Raw genomic sequence first — 20,543 nt, 5'->3', positions numbered from 1 at the left:
GACTTTACAGCGACTTCTCTCTTTCTTAGAATCCTTGCTTCCTCTTCCCTCCCTTGCCTACTGCTCAAAACCAAGCACGAGAAAATGTATAAATGGAGGGGCATCAGACCACCTGCTCCTGTGGGTTTTTGATGAGGTAGTACTGGTTTCATCACTTCATTGTTTTGACATTGCTCCCAGGAGCACTCAGGTACAGCTGGTTCTTCACCAGAAGGTCCAAGGAATGGGTCGTGAAGAAGATCTACTCATCCAAGACAACACAGTTTCGAAAGAGGCTAGTGGACCAAACGACCAGGACCCTCCTGTGATCTACAGAGACCCAAGGACCCGCCTGACAAACTTCAAAAGTCAGTGAAGGCACATCTGAGTCGATTCAGTAAGATGTGAGAAAGGATGGACTGAAGAATGTTTAAGTCAAGCAGAGCTGACTCTCTCTGTCCATGTTCAGCTGCAGTATTGATCCATCAGTAGAACCTTTTAAAGAATGATTGAATATTCTAGCTACACAGTATCCTGCAACATGTAGTATTATAATGTAACATTGTTACACATGTTGATAAAGTTGATGTACATACAGTATATTCATTAAAAGAACTACAATGACATGGCTTTGATATAACTGTTTCTTATGCACCTTACACTGTTACTATTATGACCAAGAATATATAAATGGGTGTCATGTACGTATCAACCTGGTCTCACACGGCAGACGGCAGAATTCGACGTTTGGATGCGATGGACAAACGTCGAATTCTGATGTCTGCCGTGTGAGACCAGGTTGCATGTATAGCCTTTGCTACTAGTTATGGTTTGTGTTGGTATTCATTAAGAATAACTTCAATAGCAGACAAAATCATATGGGAAATAACTTACATTTCAAAGATGTATTCAACATCTCTTATTTACATTATTTGGAAATACGAACAGTCCTGTCAACATTTGCATTGGCCAACAATATGACCATAGTCAATAATATGATCCACCAGCATTATACAATTTCAACTATTTACATTAGAATAGGGCACGATATTAGGCTACTGGTTTCGGTCCTGCGACTCCTCTGACTCTAGTATGAAGTCATCGTAGCGAGTCCATATGGCGAGGGATACTGCAGTCACACAGCTGAGTTGAGACAGGCTGGAAGAAAAATCGAATGTCGTTTGCCGAAGGTTTTGCAACGCGATGTCATTGAAGCAGGAACTCATACAGTAAGGCGGTACTGTGTGCAAGATCAATAGAGGTATGTTTGACATATGTTTTGAATGTATTTTCTTGATGTTCAAGGAAGATGCAATGTTATGCCAGCGTCTCATATCAAACACATTTTAATACAATATCAAAGTTGTAGTCCATATTTAAAGCGTTCTAGGATCAGTATAATACCCTGGCTTTTTGAAGTGCAGGCCATGTCCCACTAGGAATGGCGGAGGAGGAGATAGCAAGGTAATTCACATTTTCTTATTTTCTAATTGCATTTTGGTGCTCTGCTGTATGTCGGGATGTGATTGAAAGAGCTGTAGAGAGGAGAGGGGGATCCACCATATGCTGTTGTAGAGGAACAATCGACAGGAGCACACTGCCCCTGTGATGTACGCTGCACAGGACAGGTGGTTGTTAAAGTTAGGAGAGAGAGAGAGGACACAGTTTTTCAGCATTCATCATATTTCTTCTTCTTTTAATCGTACCCGTATTACTAACTTGATTCATCAAAACATGTGGGTCTATATGAGTCCATCTTCGATGATGACATAGCTCAGGTTGGTGAAGACACTTGCCTCTCAGCCAGTCCCGTGGATCACGTCCAGGCCTAAACCCATGTCTCCTGCCTGGGAGGCTGGTATATGTGCTGCAGGTATTGGTGGGATCCCCTCTTGATGCCTGCAGGGTCATGGGGTCAGTGCAAGGAGCAAGGAGAGGGGACATCATTCAGGTAGCGTCTAATATTCTTGAGACCGGGGTGAGACAGAACCTAATAAACCCAGCTGTAGATGTTAACAGAGAGAGACAGGGAGTAGTTATCCATGCTGTAATCTAGAATGTTCTCGCTGACAGATCCATTATCTTTACTGACGGTGTGTGTCTTAATCACGAAGCAGATGGTCTCCACCCAGGAGGAGCCATGCCTGACGTATTACCTGTCGTACTCAGTCTGGTAGTTAATAATGCCTGTGCAGGTGATGTGTGCCTCTAACTACTGAACAACCGAATCTATCGACTGTGACTGTACAACATGGTGAGATGTTTCAAACAAGTGTATACTGTAGTCTCGACAAAATGTATTCGGTTGTTAGCGTTATATTAGCATTCATGTTATTCTGTTTATTACCAAATTAGAGGTCTTGCCCTCCTTCCTCAGTGGAAAGCTTTTTGAGTTGTTTTTTACCAACTTATCCACTCTCCTTTTTCATTCCTTGGTCTACTACAGCCTTCTTGTCAGGGAATTAGATTAGCCTTTTGCTTAAACACGTTTGCAAAAGTGCAATAAAAATGTCAGCAAAATGTCTTGCTTCTTGCTCTGAAATCCTTTTACAATAACCTTGTGCTTGCTTGAAGATAAGCAATCACACTGCAAATTCTGCAACCCCAACTCACATTAGTCCCCCTTCCTGTTTATTCTAGCAGGAATTACTTTTCGGAGGTATTAATATGCATGGTGTAGGGTGTAATTACCATGGTACCTCTCTGTCCCCGAGTCACCTCTCTCTTTAGGTAGCCTTCTCTGGGCTCTGGACTCTGTAGGAATCAAGACGTATCTAATTTGAAATGTGGCGTAGGATATAAATAGCTTTGTGCTACAACAGTGTTTAGACTTGATGTAGTTCCATTATGGAAAGCAGCTGCTTCTTTTGGAAGTGGAGATTTCTCTCTCTCTGTCTCTCTCTCTCTCTCTGTCTCTCTCTCTCTCTCTCTGTCTCTCTCTCTCTCTCTCTGTCTCTCTCTCTCTCTCTCTGTCTCTCTCTCTCTCTCCCTCTCTCTCTCTCTCTCTGTCTCTCTCTCTCTCTCTGTCTCTCTCTCTCTCTCTCCCTCTCTCTCTCTCTCTCTGTCTCTCTCTCTCTCTCTCTGTCTCTCTCTCTCTCTCTCTCTCTCTCTCTCTCTCTCTCTCTCTCTCTCTCTCTCGACACACACAAAATAGTAACTGTAACCATAAATATGCTTGGTTCAAGTTGGCCAACTTTCACAAAGGTGAAAAAAACACATAATAAAACAGTAAAACAATTCTACAAGTGCACCATAGAGAGTATCGGTTATACCACCGCCTGGTACGGTAGCTACACCGCCCTCGACTGTACGGCTCTGCAGAGGGTGGTGAAGACAGCCCAGTTCATCATGGGCCGTGCGCCTCCAGTCATACAGGTCATGTAATCTGGGATGTACAGGAGGAAAGCCATTAAGATCATCAAGAAGGGCTGCAGTCTGGAGGTCAAAGTAACCGAGCTTACAGAAGATGAACGACCCCAGAGCCTCATTGTTAGACCTGCAAGGAAGATCAATGAGATTGGGAAGGCTGTGGCTCAGGAGGTAGATCATTAGACAATGATCACAAGGTTGGCAGATCGGTGGTTCGAGCCCCGGCTGGCCACATGTCGAAGTGTCCTTGGGCAAGACACTGAACCCCAAATTGCTCCCAATGAGCGGGCCGGCCGGCGCCTTGCACGGTAGCTTGCCGCCATTGGTGTGTGAATGGGTGAATGAGAGGCCATTGTAAAGTGCTTTGGAATAAGGCGCCGTATAAGTGCAGTCCATTTACCATTATGAGAGACAACTTAATCTTCACTGGAATAGCAGAGACTTCCTCCACAAAGAGAGATGGACATACACAAGGACGACCTCGAGGCCATTTCCTTCGCCGGGAGCCACAGGCTTGGGAGAGCGAGAACCTTTGCTGAAGCCGCTGCAAAAAAAGGAAGACCTCAACCAAGAGGGCCGAGACCCATCATCGTCAAGTTGGAACTCTCCAAACAACGAGAAACGATCAGGTGTCTCGCTCCACGGTTAAGAGGTAAACCCTATGGGATCAGCGAGCAGTTTCCACCGGTCATGGAGAAGAGTGCTCATGTCTATCCTCCACTCCAGATGCAGTGAAGGACACAGGGTGATTCTGATCGCAGACAAACTATACACTATTGACAATAAACTATTCATAGATGCGAACATTACAAGCTGGCTGTATATGACAACCTTTCAGCCACGCGTGGATGAGACATTGGCTGCGTAGGCCTTCTTAAAATAGGCTACAGACTGTCTATGTAGGCTAACTAACGGAGAGATGTGCTTTAAACAGGAGAAGAGGAGGAGGGAGGAGGGAGGGAGAGAGCAGAAAGGGGGCAGTAAGCTAAATGAAAATAGGTATGAATTATTCATTGGACCATATTTTTGGTGAGAAGGACAAGTAGAAAAATGTATAATGTCCTGATTTAGGTTAATTATGACACAAATTATTCAGTTGCTTAACGGTCCAGTTATATATATATAACTATTTATATATATATATATATTTACGTATTTGTTTCTCTTCCACTTAAATTGATATAGAGCAATATCCAACATTGTTTCCTCATAGTAGGTACCACTCCTTTTGTTTAGCATGTGCCACTCTTTATGATTTGTGTCATTAGCTAGTGGATGAAGGAAAGTTTAGATACTCCTTAGGCAACTTTATAAATCCAACATTTCTTATGTTTTTTTTTTCTTCCGTTGTTCTGTGTGTTTGTAGACCAACACAAATGTGTGGTAGTGTGTGTGTGTGTGTGTGTGTGTGTGTGTGTGTGTGTGTGTTGGGGGGGGCTTAACAAGTCCAAGATTTTCTTGTTATATGCTAATAAATCCAACATTTCTTATGTTTTTCTTTCTGTTGTTCCGTGTGTTTGTAGACCAACACAAATGTGTGGTAGTGTGTGTGTGTGTGTGTGTGTGTGTGTGTGTGTGTGTGTCTGTGTGTGTGTGTGTGTGTGTGTGTGTGTGCGCGTGTGTGTGTGTGTGATAATGTGATAGAGGTAAATGTAGACTATTGTTGATGTTTGAATCAACATGGGCATGGATTGTAATGGAGATACAATATATCAGTGTGAGAGGGGTCTGGACTGGGCTGGTTTGGGCTTACTGGGCCTGTGGGGTGGGCTTCCGGGGTTGGGAGGGGGGGGGGGGGACCCCTGTGGATGCGGTGTGGCCTGAACACCCCACGGCCTAAAGCAGTTGTCACCATCAGCAGTAGGACTACTCCAAAAAATAAACTTGAAAAATAACGTTACAAAAAAGATCTTATTTTGTGTATGATGAGGGAGATTTGCATAGCCAGCGATAACTGCAATGGCTAGGCTGATACCAAGACAAGAAGGAAAGTTTTTGCATGGCTAGAAGATAAAATAACTATGACATTTATTGCCCACAGGGAACGCACTCCACACCAGAAGTTGAAAAAGAATGGGCTGAGGAATGGGAGGCGATATCTTTTACTCACATAGTCAAAGGAATGCTAGAGGGATCATCTTTAATGCTTTACAAGCAGACACAGATGGCAGATTAGTAGAAATGGAAAACAACCATAAACAAACATTGCTAGTTAATCTTTATGTTCCTAACACAGATGATGATGATGATGGGAATAAATATGATTAATTCTGAATATAAGAGAGGTCCTGGATATTGGATATATTAGAAGATAGGGTTTTTATTGAGGCTACTATGATTTTTATAGAAGATTAGTTTTTGCGAAATGTAGGAAGAGCACACCCTCTGGTAGTATGGGATGCCTTTAAGTATGCCCTGAGAGGCCATTGTATAAAATACAGCTCAATAAAAAAGAAAAACACACCTTCTCAAAGAACAGGAGATAATACTGCAAATTGAGCAATTATCTGAGCTTGTAGATGCAGAAACAAACAAAAAAAGAACTAGAACTAATCTATGAAGAAAAAGCAATTAAACCTTTTATAGTTGTGTAAATTAGCCTGCCTCCTACAGAACAACTGCTAGTATCTAGCTCTAAATAGCTTTATACTAGCTTATCCTGATGAGATTTTGAAAATGTAAGGACACCGGGTGGTAGAACGCACATATCTAGGGTCGTCATGAAAGGAGGGTCCTGAAATGTAATTGAGTGCAAAGGTATACATTTCTTTTTACTCACTTGGTCAAAATGACCCCACCCATGGCTGTTCTAGTGTTAAAAAAAAGTTTAACATTCCTTTAAGGGCTCTTCTCCTTTGTTGAAAGTAGTAAATCACAGAAGGGTAGGTATTACCTGCATCGACTCCCCAGGGCTGCTTCTTGTCTTAGCCACAGAAAATTAGATGTCTCACTTGCAGTGCAACATGAATGAAGGGGCAGCAGGGAAGGTCTTAGCGAATCAATGAAGAGAACAATGCTCAATCTACAGTTGAACCACATTATCCTCCCTGCCAGGAGGTTGAGCATAGGGAAAGCTCTCTCCCAATGCCCTCTCATACATTCCTTCTCTCTCTCTCTCTCTCCTTCACTCCCTCTCACTCTCTCTCTCTCCATCTCTCTCTCCCTCTCTCTCGCTTTCTCTCCATCTCCCTCTCCCTCTTTCTCTTTCTCTTTCTCTCTTTCTTTCTCTCTCTCTCTCCTTCACTCTCTCTCTCCCTCTCTCTCTCCTTCACTCCCTATCCCCTTCTCTCTCTCTCCCTCTCCCCTTCTCTCTCTCTCTCCTTCACTCTCTCTCTCTCCTTCTCTCTCTTTCTTTCTCTCTCTCTCTCCCTCTCTCTCTCTCTCCTTCACTCTCTCTCTCTCCTTCTCTCTCTCCTTCACTCCCTCTCCCCTTCTCTCTCTCCATCTCTCTCTACCTCTCTCTCTTTCTCTCTTTCTTTCTCTCTCTCTCCCTCTCACTCTCTCTCTCCTTCACTCTCTCTCTCTCCCTCTCTCTCCTTCACTCCCTCTCCCCTTCTCTCTCTCTCTCTTTCACTCTCTCTCTCTCCTTCTCTCTCTCCTTCACTCCCTCTCCCCTTCTCTCTCTCTCCTTCACTCTCTCTCTCCCTCTCTCTCTCCTTCACTCCCTCTCCCCTTCTCTCTCTCCTTCACTCTCTCTCACTCTCTCTCTCCTTCACTCCCTCTCCTCTCCTCTCCTGCTCTCTCACCAGGCTGCTCATGTTTCCAGGCTCATTAGTATTAGTGGCCAGTGGTTTTCGGTGCCTACTGACAAATGGGCAGCTGAACGGTGCTGTTTGGCCGGCCGCGGCGCTAAACTAATGACCCTGTCTCACCACCGCCTCCTGCATCTCCATCACACACCCTTTAATTCACTCAATTAGATCCTGGGCTGCTTTTACCCTCAAAGCCATATACAGAGAGACAGACACCCCCCCCCCCCCCCCCACCTCCGCCACCGCCACTGCCTAGTGAGAGGCAGTGTGGCCCCCGTTTCAAAGTCACACCACAGCAGCACAGCATTTGAAGCTTGTGTCCCTGGTGTGATGTATGTATGGTGACAGGCTGGAACCAGCCTGGTCAGACCGCAGCTTGACCGACCACACCATTTAGGTACTCACTCCCCATGTCTCTTTCCCTTCGAGTGCTCTGTAATCCTCTGTGTACATTAGGGATGCAACCTCAGCAAATATTTTTCGAGTCAAGACTAAAAACTCATCTTTTTAATATTGCCTTAAATAAATGACTGTATTCTTTTCTAAATGTATCTTTTAATGTTAGTTGATGAATCTCTATATATATCATTTATATATTGTATATATATGTGTATATGTATTTAATTGTTTAAATCTTATAACAATTCATACATTATTTAGCGTGTTTGTTAAAGCACTTCGAGCTGCAACGTCTGCAGGAAAAGTGCTATACAAATAACGGTTATTATTATTATTATTATTACTACTCTGTGAATAGATTGAAAGCAAGTACTATTCTCCATGGAAACGCCACTGTATGTTTTTTCACTTAATGTTCACGAGCAAGGTAATGATAATGTTCGCAAGGTAAATGATACACAGTACAGTGGTTTGAAAATGAAAATCTCCCTCTTCTTTTCTCTCTCTCTCTCTCTCTCTCTCTCTCTCTCTCTCTCTCTCTCTCTCTCTCTCTCTCTCTCTCTCTCTGTCAGTTGCGTTCTCTGGCCTGGGCTTCACGGCCTTCTACCTGGCGGGGAAGCTGCAGTGTTTCACCGAGCAGGGCAGAGGGCGCAGCTGGCGTCTGTGCGCCATGGTGCTGCCTCTCTACAGCGCCATGATGATCGCCCTGTCCCGCACCTGTGACTACAAACACCACTGGCAAGGTCAGTCTAGAGCACCAGGTCTTAACCCTTGTGTGGTGTTCGGGTCAACCGGACCCGTTTTACATTTTTACTTAAAGAGAAATGGTACAAGAATACATTTGATCAATATGAAACTCCATGGCCTTGGCTTATTTTCTATGAAAAACATGTAAACGTTTTTTTACACATCCTACAATACCCCAACAAATGTATGTCCTTCATAAGATGTTCGGGTCATTTAGGCCCGGATGCACAGAGACACACAGAAACATACACACACTCACACTGACACTCACTCACTCACTCACGCACCTCTGCTCTGGCTTTCCCGTGCCAAGAAGCCGTCTGCTCTCGCACTTTTTACCCTTTGAAGTGCAACATTGTAAACATTTTTACATTTTCTTGCACTGTACAGAACGTATGCAGCAACTGCCAAAATACATTTGAGGTACACGCACTGTCACATTCTGCACACACAATTGAAGCCAGTGGTATTTCAGAACTATTTGGGATTTTTCAGACATAATACTGTATTTCGACAGTGACAGTGAAAACAGTGTACATTCCGTTCGTGTTTTGTGATTCAGCATTTGCAGACATTTTTGAGAGATGTATTTCATAGCTATTGGCAAAAACAATCTTAGTTTGGTTCTTTCATTTCTATTCTTGTTCATCACCTGTATTTTCTTTACAGCTTTGATTATAATTAGATAAATGTGAAATTCAATTGAGAATATAAATTCAAAATAATAAACAGCAATGAAAACATTGTTTCATAACAAAAGATATGCACGTTTGAATGTGTACACAGTACCTATTGTGCATTATTGGGTACAGTACCTGTTTGTGCCCACAGGAGGCGCCCTTTAATATTATGGGCTATTTTGGGGCTTTCTTGCGCCCTGAGTATACCCCCTTGTATGGGTCACCCTTGGGACTAGGAGCACCGTGTCAAGACAAGTGCTTTTAAAACCCCAATGATGTCCCGGGTCAACTGGACCCGAACAGTACGAAAGGGTCCAAAAAGTGAACATCACACAAGGGTTAATGGAACAGCACACCTCACCGCAGGCTGGATATCCCATCTGAGCAGTCTGCAGCTGATTTAGAGCCAGAACCTGGCTACAAGCTTAGAGGCCTGCATACAAAACACAGTATTTTAACACTAGAACAGCCATGGGTGGGGTCATTAACACTAGAACAGCCATGGGTGGTGCCATTAACACTAGAACAGCCATGGGTGGGGTCATTAACACTAGAACAGCCATGAGTGGGGTCATTAACACTAGAACAGCCATGGGTGGGGTCATTAACACTAGAACAGTCATGGGTGGGGTCATTAACACTAGAACAGCCATGGGTGGGGTCATTAACACTAGAACAGCCATGGGTGGTGCCATTAACACTAGAACAGCCATTGGTGGGGTCATTAACACTAGAACAGCCATGGGTGGTGCCATTAACACTAGAACAGCCATGGGTGGGGTCATTAACACTAGAACAGCCATGGGTGGGGTCATTAACACTAGAACAGTCATGGGTGGGGTCATTAACACTAGAACAGCCATGGGTGGTGCCATTAACACTAGAACAGGCATGGGTGGGGTCATTAACACTAGAACAGCCATGGGTGGGGTCATTAACACTAGAACAGCCATGGGTGGTGCCATTAACACTAGAACAGCCATGGGTGGGGTCATTAACACTAGAACAGGCATGGGTGGGGTCATTAACACTAGAACAGCCATGGGTGGGGTCATCAACACTAGAACAGCCATGGGTGGGGTCATTAACACTAGAACAGCCATGGGTGGGGTCATTTAACACTAGAACAGCCATGGGTGGTGCCATTAACACTAGAACAGCCATGGGTGGGGTCATTAACACTAGAACAGCCATGGGTGGGGTCATTAACACTAGAACAGCCATGGGTGGGGTCATTAACACTAGAACAGCTATGGGTGGGGTCATTTAACACTAGAACAGCCATGGGTGGGGTCATTAACAATAGAACATGCATGGGTGGGGTCATTAACACTAGAACAGCCATGGGTGGGGTCATTAACACTAGAACAGCCATGGATGGGGTCATTAACACTAGAACAGCCATGGGTGGGGTCATTAACACTAGAACAGCCATGGGTGGGGTCATTAACACTAGAACAGGCATGGGTGGGGTCATTAACACTAGAACAGCCATGGGTGGGGTCATTTGACCAAGTGAGTAAGAAAAATGTTATACCTTTGCACTCGATCAAATTTTCAGGACCCTCCTTTCATGACTTGTCTTAGATATGTGCATTCTACCACCCAGTATCCTTACATTTTCAAAATCAGGGTACGCTTGTATAAAGCTATTTTGCAGTGTTTCTGTGTAGGAGGCAGGCTAATTTACAAGACGAGCCAATTAGTGGTCTTTGTGTGTGTAAGTAGCAGCTTCCCTTTCTAAAGACTATGGTCATTTGACCCCAGAGGCGGCTCTTATAGTAGGTAAAAAAGGCAAAGCTGTTCTAGTGTTACAGTAATAGCCTGCATCTACCATTACTCAACTCTGCCACGGAACGTAATGTTACACAAATGACTTATTTTGTATTATCAACACATCCACAACACCCTGCTCTTGTCATGAATCACAGTGTAATACATCTAACCGTGGTGTGACAGTGTGACTCGGGAAGCAGATGGGAAACTAGACTGCACAGGTCTCTCATAGTGAAACCTCTTCATGTCACATGACCCGTCAGGTTTGTTCCAAGTGGAGGAGGGTGATGGGTATGTGTGATCGCCACTAATGACACTGAGGTGGTGTATGTGCAGCCTGGGAGCCATGGTGAAATTCAACCGTCTGTTCCTCACTCTCCACCAGTATTCCAGAGAGAAGGAGAGAAGTGTGAAAGAAAGAGAGAGAGAGAGAGACTGAAGAGTGAAAGAAAGAGAGAGAAAGAGAGAGAGTGAGAGAGAGAGAGAAAGAGAGAGAGAGAGAGAGAAAGAGAGAGAGAGAGAGAGAGAGAGAGAGAGAGAGAGAGAAAGAGAGAGAGAGAGAGAGAGAGAAAGAGAGAGAGAGAGAGAGAGAGAGAGAGAGAAAGAGAGAGAGAGAGAGAGAGAGAGAGAGAGAGAGAGAGAGAGAGAGAAAGAGAGAGAGAGAAAGAGAGAGGAGAAAATTAAAAGTGTCAGACAGCGTTAATTACTTTTAAGAGACCATATGTGCTAATAATTGTTATTCTATATGTTCTTAATATATAGCCGTGTGCTCATTAACACCTTATGTATTCTAAATGGTATAATTAAATTTCACTGCGGTGGCCAGAGATAACTTTCGGCAAACTTTCGAACAAACTTTCGAAACCCCTTACGCATCACAGAAGATTTCAAGCTATGGCACAACTCGTCCAACCTTGCAGGTCCTTCCTGGTTGTGTAGTTGTAGTGATTGCCTCCTCCTGCACCTTTGTGGTTAGGTTGTAAATAAGCAGCAGCGATGTGGCCGATAAACTTAAGGGGCCCGCTCTCGAGCCAGGGTGAACACCTGCCCCATTAGCATGCCTCCTGTGCAGCATCGGTGCACTTCCGTTTCTTCACAGAGAGGAGAAGATGTTTTAAAAGTTCTAGAATTCAGGTTCTATCTCCGTTTAGAATGATAAGGTTCTATCTCCGTTTAGGGCAGTTCAGAGACATTGAGCGTCAAAGTTTTTACATTCCATTATGTTTTGTGAGATGGAACCTTTGTATTTTATTAATTACTAACTCAAAAATGTCAACATTTAAAAAAATAACACCACACAGGCATTAATAAACACCTAATGGGTCAGATTATGTAAAAAACTAAATTTTGACAAAAATGGAGATAGAACCATATAATTCTAACGTCACGAATTGTCAAAGCCAGTTTACCTCAAGATAGCGAATTCTCTACAACTAGTCTTATTTCAGTGATATTGTCCTAGCATTGGTCATTTGATTTGATTTGATTTAAGGATCCCCATTAGAAGCGTACGGATGTACCTCTAGTCTTCTTGGGGTCCTGAACATACAAAATACAGACATACAGACGTAATAAATGTACAATCTACAAAAGATAAAAAGACACTCAGTCAAGCTAAGTGTTCATAGTAAAAACATAGAATACAAGACTATACTGACAATTGACATACCGATTGTGAGCAATACCGACATGTGGAATAATCAGGTACAGTCAATTGTACCATGTGTCATGACAAGGCAATGTTACGTTCTGTAGCTCAGAGGGTTATGTTCTTAGCTGAGGTGACACGGCAACGGTGTAGGTCTGCACTGGGGCATGTTACGACGACTCAGCCAGCCTGAACCACACTGCCCCCACACACCCATCAAGACATGTTATTATTCTTACAAAACCACCTCAAAGCCTGACCTAGTTTTTGTTTTGTATTTTATTCTCCCGGTCTACTAGCAAGGCTTTAGGAAAGCTTCAATGTTGTCTGTGGTTTGGCGGTCTATAGTGTAGATATTTTAATGTTAATTGTAATTGTGTGATGTAATCAACTCCAATGAAATTACCCATCAATGATTCATGGCATGAACTCCATATAAACTTCTTATCTTAACTACTTCTTATCTTAACTACTTCTTATCTTAACTACTTCTTATCTTAACTATTTAGGAAGTACTGGTCATACCAGTAGCTTCTTCCACAGAGCTATCACTCTGATAAACAATCCCTCCCTCCACACACACAGAAACCATAGCCCCCCTCTACACACACACACACACACACACACACACACACACACACACACACACACACACACACACACACACACACACACACACACACACACACACACTAAGCTGCATTTCGTTGTGTAGTACTTGTACTCTGCAATGACAATAAAGTTGAATGTAATCTAATCTAATCTAATCTAATCTTATGGACGGTATTGTCAGAGTTAGAGACACGGCACCTATTGTTTTATTGGATGTTTATTATTCGATTTTTATTTTTCTCTCTTTCTTTCTGTGTTACTGATATGATGGGGAAAATGTCTCATTCTTGTCTATGTTGAAAATCAATACAATTTTGTTTAAAAAATAATAATAATAATACGATTAAGAGAGAGAGCTCTAAGAGAGAGATTATTTGATGTTCATGTTTAGAAAAGAAAAAAACCAAAGAAAGAGTCATCTGTGATATTTGTCTATGCTACTTTGTGTATTATTACTTTTTCGAATAAAAACTTAAAAATATATATATATATATATATTTCGAAAAAAAAAAAAAGAAACAGCACCAATGCTTTTTGATATCTCTATCTAACAGATGCGTTTGTTGGAGGGGTGATCGGCCTGCTCTTTGCCTACATCTGCTACCGGCAGCACTACCCTCCGTTCCTGCACATGGACTGCCACCTGCCTTACGCCAGCCTGGCCGCAGCCTCCCACGTCTCCCCCGCCCAGGACGAGCCCCAGCCCACCGACAACGCCACCAGCCTTCCCCTGAAGGGTCTGACTGAGGGGCCTGTATGACTGCTGCAGACCCCCCCCCCCCCCAGCTCCAACCTCATCTGGCCCCTCATCTCCCCCTTCTTACACAGACTGACTAACACTTACACATTCCAGTGGACAGTACTGTACTTCTTTACTACCCTACTGTTTCTCCCTGCCTCTTGTTTGTTTTCCCCCCTCCTGAATCAGCAGCCTCGTGGTCTATATTTAGAGGCTGTGTATGCATGGCATCTGGGAATATAGGACAACGCTGCAGAGCGAGAAAAAAAAGGCGAAATCAAGACAAAAGGACCCCACCGTAAAGCATTACAGGCGACGTAGTAGAAATGATCAAGCAGCAAAACGGATGACTCTTAAGTATGTATGCTCATAGGCATTGGTTATGTGTTATTGGTTTTAGATTTTGTCTTCATTGTTATTTTATCATACAGAGTGGGGTCAGCTGGGTGGCTGTTATCAATCGGCCTACTGTGATCCCATAGGATGTCACAGAGATTGCATTTTTTTCTGACCATTGCTGGTTGTCCATGGCAACCTAATGCTAAATATAGACCCGAAGTATTCATTTGAGAGAAGCACTGGTCCATGGCCAAGACAATGTTCCCAGGCCTTTCTTATTTCCCCATTCCTTAGTTTCAATTTCAGTTTCCCTTTTCTCTCTCTCTCTCTCTCTCTCTCTCTCTCTCTCTCTCTCTCTCTCTCTCTCCCTCCCCCTCTCTCTCTCTCTCCCTCTCTCTCTCTCTCTCCCTCTCTCTCTCTCTCTCTCTCTCTCTCCCTCTCTCTCCCCCTCTCTCTCTCTCTCCCTCCCTCCCTCTCTCTCTCTCCCGCTCTCTCTCTCTCCCCTCCCTCCCTCTCTCTCTCTCCCCCCTCTCTCTCCCTCTCTCTCCCCCCCCCCCTCTCTCTCTCTCTCTAACATGTGATGTACTGAGGATGATCTGGAGTTTGAATTCCGATCAACGCTCAACGAGGGCAATCAATAACAGGGAGGTGAAATTGGCAAGGTGGATGTGCGTTGGGCCGGCTATAAACTTCAATCTGATCCTCCATTAATACTCATTATGTGGGCTTAGGCAGCACTTCATGTGAGGAGCTGAAAATGAAGCTGCACACAGACAGTCCAAGGCAAGCATTGCTTGCAAATTGGTTTTCAGTCCAGGGAGCATTTTTGTGAATGTTATTTAAATAACTTAAATCTCACCAATCACATATCCGTATTGTGTCTGAATTGTAACAAGCCTGATTTTATGTACCGAGTTGGAAAAAAAGTGCAAATACCAAAGATGGCTGTCTTCCAGGTGGTGAGGATGTGTGTAAAGCCCCACTTGTATTTAATCAGTGAGGGAGAAGGAGCGTACAATATTCAGATATCATAAGACAGAACCACTTTGTATTCTCTAATTAGCGGTGTGTCAGCAGAGATGAAATGTGTCAGCAGAGATGAAATGTCAACGTCCGCAGCCAAAAGCATCACGAGGACAAGCTTCTGCCTCTCAACCTTACTTTTTCTCCATCCTGCCCCAACCATCCGAATGCATTATCGTTAGCCTCATAGCATAATTGCCCAAGTCATGCTTCACTTGATTCTGATAGGAATCTTCGAGGAATTCTTGATTCTCCCTCACATTCTGATAGGCTGATGTCATAGAGGCAATAATGCACAGTGAATCAGCAGTGTTAGGAGAGTAGAGTTAGGCTAGATATCTCAATTTGGCCAAAATATGACTTAGGCAATTGTGCTATGAGGCTAACGATATGAGGGATCCCAGGGACACCCAAGTCCACGCATGTATTCAGAAAACACAGGACTGTGTCCCTTATAGTCACACCAGCTGCCTCTGTTCTGTAGTATGACTCACTGCTTTGACTTGGAGAACGTCTCTGTTTGTTACTTAACCTCGTAAAAAGAAACTGGGTGAAAATCTCAGTCATGATCAAGTTATTTGCTTCAAGCTTCTAGCTACTGGCAGCTCATTAGGTGTGTGTGTGTGTGTGTGTGTGTGTGTGTGTGTGTGTGTGTGTGTGTGGGTGTGGGTTTAGTGTGTGTGCGTGCGTCTGTCTGTTGAAAGAGTCCTGCAGCCAGTTGGAGTAGGACTGTGCCTCTGGTGAACCAACACTACAAACCCTGTCTGGTAAGAGGCCTTCCTGATGCGTCTCTGCATAGGTGCTAAACCCTGAACATCAGACTCTCCAGGACATCTGCCCTACGAACACCTGACCCAGCTAATGCACAAGGTCTACAACAGTTCTCTAACCTAACAACGTATGGCTCCGTCTGGTCACGACATCATCCTGTGATGTCACAGTCAGTATGGTCATGACATCTCAGCTGATCTGGACTGGTAGTACTGTATATAATATACCTACGGATAGCCTGATGGAGACACAAATTACTCATTTGTTTGAGCATTTTATCATTTATTTTCCCCATGTAATAATGTTCTTTAAACATCTTTGTTTGCTAGAAAATGTCTTACTGTGCTTTGGTAAATATATATATATGTATATACTGTAATGTGAAGCGATTGGGGATACATATTCATAATTAGTTCAAGGGGCCAAAAAATTACTGTTATTCTGTAACAGTAAATGAAAGTGCAATGTTTGTTTGTCATCTTTTCAACATTATTTTACTCCATTTTATTGAAACTTAATGAAAAGACAACCAAAACAGAATGAAAATGTCACTGGAGGGAAAAAAAGAAAAGAAAGTAAGAATATTAACATCCTCATTCAACAGTCATTGACCATGGCATGCCGATTCCATTTGTGAAAAGAGACTATTTTATATGAAGAAGCATGTCTGGCCTTGAGAGCACTTTGAAATGTGTATGTTTTGCTGTTTATATACTTTATGTGCAACAAAGGACTGCATCTGTGTGAACCTTGTCCATGAGCAGAGATCTGAGGTGCACTCTTTGATAAGTGGAACATTTTCTGTTACCAGAACAAAATCACCATATTTGAAATACAAGGAATGCTCCCGTGTCTAAGGATATCCATGAACTATATTTAGTGGTTTGATGAAAAATGCTGTAAGCTACAGTATGTTATACTCTTTATTATAATATATAATATTCAACTGAACAATCTTATAGTGTGTGTCCACATACTAATATGTCCTCAGTTCAACCTGGTTACATTTGTTAGTTTCTGTCTCAGTAGAGTATGTCACATGGTACTGCTGAAGGAGACTTGTGTGTTACACTCTGTTCTCAGTGAAGGTGTGTGTTGTGTTGTTTTACACCAGTCCAGCTGCACTCTTGTTTGGGGTGATTCCAATAAACATGTTAATATGCTTAGGAAGGCAATTTGTACTTTGTGTCACATAATGAGTCAAATGTTTTTTTGCGTATGTACAGTATGTGAGTATGTGATATATTTTTTATTTTTCAGATAGATGAGAAATCCCCACCACAGCTCTCACACCAACACGAGTCAACATTAGCCTGCATGAAATGTAGACATTCACCTATCTGGAATCTAGATTTTCCACTGCTTCCTGTACCACTCAGAATCATAACGTGAGTCATAATTCAAAGTCATGCTTCACTTGTGGTCAGCCGAGCCATCTTTGTATGTAGTGTCAAAGAGATGACTTGGGCAGATAGTGATTTTGGAATGTAACAACCATTCTGATAGGCTGATGGCATAGGCAACAGTGCACAGTGAATCAGCAGTGTTAGGAGAGTAGAGTTAGGCAGATATCTCAATTTGGCCAAAATATGACTTAGGCAATTATGCTATGAGGCTAACGATAATTTATCTTTATGGTCTCAAATGGGCATTATTGGAGGACAATAACGATATTGTGTTATGTTTGGGTTCCCCTAACCTCACATCTAGAGGGCTATGGCTGCTTAGCAGTTCAATAAACTACCCTACGTGTATGTTCTAACTTGAGTCATAAGAGTATGTTGACTGTCCGGGGCAAGCTCCGGATGAGACTCAATTGTTGGTTTTCACAGGGTGACACATTATAATAATAATAATTCATTAAATGTATATAGCGCTTTTCCGAGGCTCAAAGACGCTGACAATATAGGGGATACGGAAAACACAAAAACAACAAGTAACATGGGACACAGAGTCAGCGAACGGGGAGGGGGGGGAGGGGGGTGGTGGGGACAGGGGAGGTGGTTAGGGGTAGGGGAGGCTGTATGCATATCAGGGGGGTGGCAGGGTTAGGGGAGATGGGTAGGGGTAGGGGAGGTTGTATGCATTACAAGGGGGGGGGGGGGGGGGCGGGGGCGCCGGGATGGGGGAGATGGCTAGGGGTAGGGGAGGCTGTAGGCATGGGAGAACAGGTAGGTTTTGAGGTGGGATTTAAAAGTGAGGAGTGAGGGTGAGTCTCTGAGTGGTTGGGGGAGAGAGTTCCAGAGGCGGGGTGCAGCTCGTGAAAAGGCACGGTGACCGAAGCCTTTGAGTTTTGAGGGTGGGACAGTGAGGGGAACAATGGATGAGGATCGGAGGGTACGGGTAGGGCGGTGGGGGAGAAGGAGGTCAGTCAGGTAAGGGGGGGCCAGGCTATGGAGGGCTTTGTATGTGAGGATGAGGATTTTGAATTGGATGCGTTCTTTGATGGGGAGCCAGTGGAGAGAGTGGAGGACAGGAGTGATGTGGTCACGGGAGCGGGTGTTTGAAAGGAGGCGTGCAGCAGAGTTTTGGACCATCTGGAGTCTATGGAGGGAGCGGGAGGTGATGCCGGTGAGTAGGGAGTTGCAGTAGTCAAGGCGGGAGGAGATGAAGGCGTGGATGAGGGATTCAGCAGCGGGCGGGGAGAGGCAGTGTCTGATTTTTGCTATGTTGTATTATAATACATAGCATGCAAAATAATCCCCATAAGAATATGTCCATATTTAAGGATGAGAAAGATGAGAAAGATGAGAAAGATGAGAAAATAAAATGAGTAAAATAAATGTGGATTTCCCCCAATGGATTGGGCCAACACACGTGGTCAGTAACGGCCTCTAACTAACCTACTAACTAACCTCCACCTGGTGCCACTTCACCACTTCCACCATCGCCACTTCCGCCCCGGGTCCTGACCTCAACGTCCCACTTCCCAGGAAGGTGGAGTATCTAATCTAGCTATTCCTAATCTAGCTATTCCTAACAGAATATGATAGTCATGTTAGAGCAGGGCTGCCAATATCAAAAATGTGTTGTAAGGGAAAAACAAGATAACAATCCAATCATGGCACACATCATTGCCACAGTGATTTGAAGGGCTGAATGCACCTCATAATAGAGTAATAGGGCAATTACGTACATTCAACCATTACATGGCTACTTTAGAAGGTATTACACAACCAAAGAAGGACACAACTCTGAAATAGGCAGAGAGAGACTTAAACAGTCATTGGTAAAAGGTTGATAGAAAAATCACGTTGACACTGACTGATCAGTGAAGCTGCCTTGGACTGAATGTTAGCAGTGCTGTAAGAGCTGTGTGGGGGGGTTGAGCGCAAAAACCCCACAGTGGGGGTCAGAAGGGTGGGTGGAGGTCAGGACGGTGGGTGGGGGTCAGGAGGGTGGAAGGGGGGTCAGAGGGGTGGGTGTGTTCGCGTGGCAGCTGTCTAGGGTATTTTGCTCTTATTTCTGGGGTTGCTGTCCATGGTGCTAGGTGGTCTGTGCTGCAAGATATCCCTACTACAGTAAACACCCACAGCTTCGACCGTTTTTAAAGCACTCTAAAGTAGGCTACTTCCTGATTAGCCCTGGCCTGCTCCTAGCTTCCAGGAGTTTCAACAGAAAAAATAAAAACATATCGTGAGCTTAGAATGATAAGGTTCTATCTCCGTTTAGGGCAGTTCAGAGATATTGAGCGTCAAAGTGTTTACATTCCATTATGTTTTGTGAGATGGAACCTTTGTATTTTATTAATTACCGACTAAAAAATGTAAACATTTAAAAAATAACACCACACAGGCATTAATAAACACCTAATGGATCAGATTATGTAGAAAACTAAATTTTTACAAAAATTGAGATAAAACCTTATAATTCTAACGTCACGATATATAGGGTGCGTATTAGGGGTGCGACGGTTCTCGGTTTTATATTGAACCGTACGGTTCGCCATCCACGGTTCAATACGCACTAGTGAATTGTGGCATTTTCGGTTTATAACCACTTTTGACTAGCGTCAGCATTACCACTGAAACCGTGCTCAAACCCAGCATTACCACTGAAACCATGCTCAAACAAACCTAGCATTACCGCTGAAACCATGCTCAAACCTAGCATTATCACTGAAACCGTGCTCAAACCCAGCATTACCACTGAAACCGTGCTCAAACCTAGCATTACCACTGAAACCATGCTCAAACCCAGCATTACCACTGAAACCGTGCTCAAACCCAGCATTACCACTGAAACCATGCTCAAACCCAGCATTACCACTGAAACCATGCTCAAACCCAGCATTACCGCTGAAACCGTGCTCAACCCCAGCATTACCACTGAAACCATGCTCAAACCCAGCATTACCGCTGAAACCATGCTCAAACCTAGGTGAACTCGGCTCAGCAACGCACCCAGTGTACCATTGCGGGCAAAACACCTGTCTCTCTGCGCGACGCGAGTCCCCATACACACGAGGCTCCGTAAAAACTAGTTTTGTGAGTGAACACGTGTCCGTCGACGGTCGACCAGACCAAAGCCTCAGACTCAGTCTTAACCTTCTGGTAGCAATGCGATCAGGAAGAGTATTCTTAAATCGTTCAATCCGTATCAAATCACAGAGCCCCTCAAAAGTTTGAACAGCAGAGGCCAAGCACCAGCGGCTAAAGTGTGACATTCCATGTGAAAACTCAAACATCTCAAACATATGTTTGTTCATC

General features: G+C 43.8%; 1 protein-coding gene across 1 annotated transcript in view; it reads left to right on the top strand.

Annotated features, from left to right (window-relative positions):
- Positions 1 to 13,722, top strand: part of plpp4 (phospholipid phosphatase 4) — a gene marked incomplete at both ends in the record, with an annotated part of 76,819 nt that extends 63,097 nt beyond the window's left edge. The window contains 2 exons of the mRNA XM_080537048.1: positions 8,072 to 8,242; positions 13,517 to 13,722. Of these exons, the coding sequence (XP_080393174.1) occupies positions 8,072 to 8,242; positions 13,517 to 13,722 (377 nt within the window). The remainder of the gene's footprint in view (positions 1 to 8,071; positions 8,243 to 13,516) is intronic.
- Between the last annotated feature and the right edge of the window lie 6,821 nt (positions 13,723 to 20,543).

The sequence above is a fragment of the Nansenia antarctica genome (assembly GCF_963989245.1).
Source record: "Nansenia antarctica genome assembly, chromosome: 1".
Taxonomy (NCBI): Eukaryota; Metazoa; Chordata; class Actinopteri; order Argentiniformes; family Microstomatidae; genus Nansenia; species Nansenia antarctica.
Note: the sequence above shows the minus strand (reverse complement) of the source record. Positions and strands in the feature narration are given on the sequence as shown.